General features: G+C 43.6%; 1 protein-coding gene across 6 annotated transcripts in view; it reads right to left on the bottom strand.

Moving 5' to 3' along the window:
• Positions 1-244: 244 nt before the first annotated feature.
• The window catches only part of LOC129771379 (uncharacterized), a 93,570-nt gene continuing 87,814 nt past the window's right edge, over positions 245-6,000 (bottom strand). For all 6 annotated transcript variants that reach the window (XM_055774962.1, XM_055774963.1, XM_055774964.1 and 3 more), the window contains one exon: positions 245-3,538. In XM_055774962.1, the coding sequence (XP_055630937.1) occupies positions 478-3,538 (3,061 nt within the window). In that variant the 3' untranslated portion in view covers positions 245-477. The remainder of the gene's footprint in view (positions 3,539-6,000) is intronic.

Raw genomic sequence — 6,000 nt, 5'->3', positions numbered from 1 at the left:
TCGCCTTTCTGACGCGAAAATATTTCCTTTCATTCCACTATTCAGTTGGACCGGACATTGGACACAGTTGATATGTTGAAGTGCTAGTTTAAGTACTTACACAACGTAAGTACTAAGTATAAGAACACACAAATATGGTCAATTGTGGGCCCTGAGTTTTGAAATAACGAGTACACGAAAACTCGAATTATGTGTTAGCCATTTGGGAACAGTGATATACACTATCAAAGGAAAACCTGCCGGATTCAATGTATAATAGACACATTTAGTCTAAATGGTATTTGAATTATAGTCTAAGACAATTAAAATACCTGATTGCTTGTCTTTACACATCTTAATCATTAAGCTAATTATCATCACTAAGCGTCATATCACATGCAATGTTTCACTACTGAAAAAGCTATTTAATAGGATTCTCTCGGGTACCAATCACTAGCAAGATGACCTGCAAATGTCAATTCTGATTTCTATCACCAATCAAAGTTGTTCAATCGGGACTTCCGTTCTCCTAGGTTCGAGCCTCTCGGGCTCATTTCTTCGCTTCAAATTCCAAGCGAGAAAGTTCGTTATCGAGCCACGGTACTGTTCCAACAGTCCATCGATCGCCATCTGATAGATTCTGTAGACTTCGTCGGAAATGTTTGGCTTGAGTCCTCGGAGCATCTTGAAGTAATCGGCGATTCCTTGCGGTGGCACCACAAACCGGTAGTTTGGTGCGCCCTTATGGTTTGACGGTACGTAATTGTAACGCTGCATCATGCTTCGCGCTATCGCCTTGTAGTCGCGTTTGGGGTTGATTTGAAGTTGCTCCATTTGATCGATCAACTCGAGTTTGTTGATCAGTTTGTGATTGAAATGTTCCAGAACGGAAAAAATCTGGGTCTTCCGGAGTAGGAAAAATGAATCGATCTCATACTTGAAATGCTCTCCATTCGGAAAGGTGGGCGACGGGATTTCTCCTAACGGGAATAGTTTGTCGCGCTCCCGGTGCATTGGTCCACTCGGAAGGAGACCGGTAGGAGGAGGACCGGTGAATCGTTTGTTCCGGCGATTTATGCTGGGATCGTCCAGCGTTATTTGAGCGATTTTGTACAGTCGCTGCATTTGCTCATCGGACATGCTGCTGATCATACGGTCGGGCATCATCCGAATCAGTACCGAAGCAACATGCAGTTTCTCGGATGCGGAAAGTCTCCGGAGTATACGCTCACGCGACGGGGAATGCCTCTGGGCCACGGAAACCACGTCTTGTGTTTCTAATGATGAGATATCTTTGGCTACTGGTATTTTCAGAGTTCCATTATGTACCTGTGCGATGATCGGTACTTCGTGAGAAGTCGACGGATGACGGAACTTATCATTAATTTCAGGTAATTCCTGTAGAACTGCTGCAGCCAACTGCTTCTCTTCTTCGTTCACTGGACTCCGATCTCCGCAATCATCCGAGATGGCAGATGTCACATATTCGATTGTAGGCATCGATATCGCCTTTTTTGCTTTAGTGTTCTCAGGTGGGTCCATTAATCGATTGTTAATAGCTGTGGCCTGTCTTGAAGGTATGTTCTGCAACTGTTGGCTCGTTGAGTCGACTGGATTTCGTACCGAGCGATTTGTAGGGTTTGTCCGATCCGGTTGAAGTTCATTCGGTTCTCTATGCGTGTTTGGATAAACCTTTTGTCGAAGATGCCAAAAGAATCCGTATATATCAGATATTGATATATGCGGTAATTCGTGCAATTGATGGTTCACTGAGGTAGCTTGATTTTTAGTCAGGGCTCTCACTTCCAGTTTATTTTGTACCAAGTTCAAGAACACTTCTAGTTCGTCTATTGTTTTATTTGAAATTTCTTTTGAGAGAGGCTTGGTGGGACTACTACCGAATCTGTGTTGCTTCGGTATGACTGAACTCACTACCATCGGATTATTATATTGAGACCCCTCAGCTGCTGCTGTTTTTAAATATTTCCAAAGGGTTTGCTGCTTCGGCTTAAATATTCTATTCATGGCAGAGTGCTGAGTCGTGATGCCTTGCATCGGATGATTCGTTGAAGTGATCTCACTATTACTAGGGTCTTTTCGCTGCTTTCCTTGTGCATAACAATGGAATTGTTGTAGTTCTGATATCAGTTCACGCGTTGAATCGGGTGCATTGTTATTCTTCGCTTCTCGTAGAGTGTTTTGGATAAACCGGAAAAACTGTGCTACTTCTTCTGTTTGTATTATTCTGGGTCGACTATTTTCGTGCAATTTCTGACCCGTGGAACTGGCCGACCCCTCATTTAGGCCCTTCTGTGCTCTCCGATGGTCTTCGAATTCTTCCGGAGCATTCTGTGATGATTTCAGTTTGATATATCTGACAATTTTGGGACCCCGTAACTGGTGATTTAGTGACTTCACTGGATCTCTATTCGCACGCTGCTGTGTTGCCAGATGTTCTCTGGTATAACTATCGAACCGTTGTATTTGAGGCAATAAATTACTATTGGATACTACAGGTGCTGATGTTTCTCGATTTTGTTCAATGGATTCTTGCATCTTTGGACCTTGAGGTGTTTTAGTCATGGTCGTAAACTGTTTGCTAGGATCTGTGAATGATGCTTCGGCGGATGGATTTTTATTGTGAGTACCGCTGTTTTGCTTTGGGAACGCCTCTTCATTCACTTTTTGAGGCTGAGGAATCGTTAACTGATCCCCAGTATTGCCACTTGTTTCGCTGTGTTCTCCAACCGAAATGGTCAGTTCGTCTAGGTGTGAAATTACTTGTATTTGTGAGTTTGTTCGACGCGTTTCAATATTTCCGCTGGTCACTGAGACTTCCACGTTTGCTTCATTCAGTCGCGTCTCACGCCCATCGATTGTCTCGTAAGCTCCCAGTTGTTCCTCAATTCGTGTAGTCCCATCTGAGGTTTGAGATATGTTCGGTGGAATTCGTATGGCAGTCGGTTGCTTTTCCATTCGATGTGACCATGCATGGTGCGCAATGAGCGGAGCTCCGATGAACCTCAGTTTCTTGACCGGTAGTTGTCCGCTTCCGGTTTCCGGGGCCGTTAACTTCTCAGACGTTCTTTCGGAACGGCGTTTTTTCGTTGGTGAGTCAGGTTGGTTGAACAACCTCGGCAAGTACTGGGTGTAGCGCTTCTCAGCAGCGGCACTAGTTGTCATTCGAAGTTTCGCGCCGAGGTTGGTCACCCTGAAAACCTGAGAAATGGACGGATGGTATACCACCGGTACGGGTGTCGGACGGATTGCCGCTGCGGGTGGCTTTGGTGGTTGGGGAACCTTTATCGAATATGGTACTTGTGCGCGATGGCATTTCTGCGGTGAGTATTTCGTTGTGGGGTAATTATTCAGCGTTGAGGTCCTCGAGAGATCTATCGGTTGCTGACGCGGACTGTTGGCACCTTTCAGCGGCGTACCAAATCCGAATTGTAGTGGGGTGTCCTGCATATCCCAGGTGGTAGGAAATGCTGTTGCACTGCTGTTGGATGGCTGCTGGTATAACGATGGATCTCTCATATACGGTGTAAAAGCAGACGATCTAGAAAGAGTAATTGGAAGTATTAATCATAATTTTTATGTGTCGCGTTAAAGTTGATGATTTGATGAAAGTTCGAAGGAGTTTATTTGAGGAACGGATGAATATAAATATGAATCAAACGACGATGTAAAATATTTATTTTCTAATCAAAAATAAATATTTTCCCTTTACGATAATTGTTGGATAAATACATGTACGGATTGTTATTAGTTGTACCGGTAAATTTCTTCGGTTTTACAATAGATGGCGTAACTTGACTATTATTCCAGTGAATCAAATTTCCAGAATTTCGTTGCAAAGCTACAGTCATTGCGCGTCTTTTTCAGCATATGTCAATAAGTTGAAGCGTAAACAACATAGTTTATTGCCACTTCTTCTTGGATGGCACTAACGTTCCCAGTGGAACTATTACCTTCTCAACGTGAGTATTAGTAGCGTCATATTTATTAGTAGTACCTATTTGAGATTTAATACCGGATAACACGCCTTGAATGTACTCTGAAGTGGCAAGCTCTAGGATACGCGTGACCACGGTGCAAATCGGAAGAATTTTCCTTGGATACCCCAGCCATGCATCAACATCGACGGCCGCGCGGAATATTCACGATCAGAAGGTTACGCTGTCTATTTGGTGGGAGCAGCTGGATGTGGTGTACTATGAGCTGCTAAAACCGAATGAAACCATTACGAGGGACCTCTATCGATGACAATCGATGCGTTTGAGCCGTGCACTGAAGGAAAAACGGCCACAATATGAGCAAAGAAACGATAAAGTTATTTTGCAGCACGACAATGCTCGGCCGCATGTCGCGAAACCAGTCAAAACATACTTGGAAACGCTGAAATGGGAGGTCCTATCCCACCCGCCGTATTCTCCAGACATTGCTCCGTCCGATTACTATCTTTTTCGATCGATACAACATGGTCTGGTTGACCAGCACTTCTCCAATTTTGATGAAATCAAAAATTGGATCAATTCATGGTTAGCCGACAAACTGGCTGATTATTTCCGCAAAGGAATCCGTGGATTGCCAGAAAGATGGGAAAAAGTTGTGACTAGCGATGGGCAATACTTAAGTATTAAATTTGTAACCATTTTTGCAGAAAAAAGATTTATGATTTATGATTTATGATTTTTGAAAAAAAGAAGAAACTTACCGTTACTCCTATTAGCACTCGGTCGACGGAAATGCAGGAAGAAGAGTAAGAAGCCTGTTGTCATGCCTTGTCTTAGGTGTCAACAGGTGAATTGAAAAAAGAACATGATTGTCAAGTGTGCTAGGCACACAAACAAACAAATGTGTCAATTACAAATACCGATACCGAAAAAGTGCATCATACCTTGCTAAACATTGCGTACACTTAGAAAAAAGCACCCACTGCTTCGAAGCTGGCAGAAGATACAGTAGAGGCTGATACAGATACAGAAGCATACTCTGTCTTCGACTGCCGTGGAATGAACCCATGACTTGTTCAAAAATCCGTACCCTTGCCGAGTGCTTCACAGCATCACAGATGAACTTCGTCACGAACAGATTAGTGAATCTTCTCGCGTTGAAAATGGAACTACACAGTTAGCGGTTTGAACGGCAATAATACACAAATTTGCCGTCTAATGCCCACTATCATAAGATCCAGTCATGGAAGCTATACTGTTAACATGGACTAATTGGTAACGCTCAGGATCACCGGTGACTTGCCGGATGTGCCGATATTCTTATCGACATCATCTTCCAGCGCTGATAATCATTAAATTTGGGTGGATTGCTGAAGGAGTATCGCGATCGATGAACCTTTCATTGCACGGCGCTCAGCCAAGCTGCTGAACGCGAACATGAATTGGGCTGTTCGCGGATTTGAAGCGTTTATTGAACACGGAGACGGAAGCTGGCTGGAACTTATAAAACAATACTCTTAATTTATTCGTGAATACGATTAGCTCGGATTCACGAGAGAGATTCAGAAAAACTTAAACGAAGCATCAGAATTGGTATACTTTTTGCCATATCACTACGTGCTAAGGCAACGACAACTAATCTGAGGGGCGCGTATGATGGATCCGCTGGAACCATTCTGGTACGATTCCGGGGATTGCAGTATGTCTTCACGCTGGATATCCCCAAGATGGCGTAATTAATAGGAACGATTCTTTGACTGTGTACGAGTTACAGACGGTGAGGTATGATTTTGCGTCACTGGCATGTCAAGTTACCATGGAAATTGAGCAAACAGCCCTTGTTCACGAATAAGAACTTCCAAAAGCTACGAAGGCCATCGAGAAAGGATCAAACCCGCTGGTCTTTTTCGGCCCGGTGATTACATTGCAAAACTAATACTCCGAGAAGTTAGTATGCTACAGATCGAATGAGACTGCCAAGTCACCTACGATATTCACTCCAAGTGAAGGAGTTTTCGAACTGAAATAAGGATGCTGAATGTGGCGCATTTGCCAAGATGGATTA

Source organism: Toxorhynchites rutilus, chromosome 2 (assembly GCF_029784135.1).
Source record: "Toxorhynchites rutilus septentrionalis strain SRP chromosome 2, ASM2978413v1, whole genome shotgun sequence".
Taxonomy (NCBI): domain Eukaryota; kingdom Metazoa; phylum Arthropoda; class Insecta; order Diptera; family Culicidae; genus Toxorhynchites; species Toxorhynchites rutilus.
Note: the sequence above shows the minus strand (reverse complement) of the source record. Positions and strands in the feature narration are given on the sequence as shown.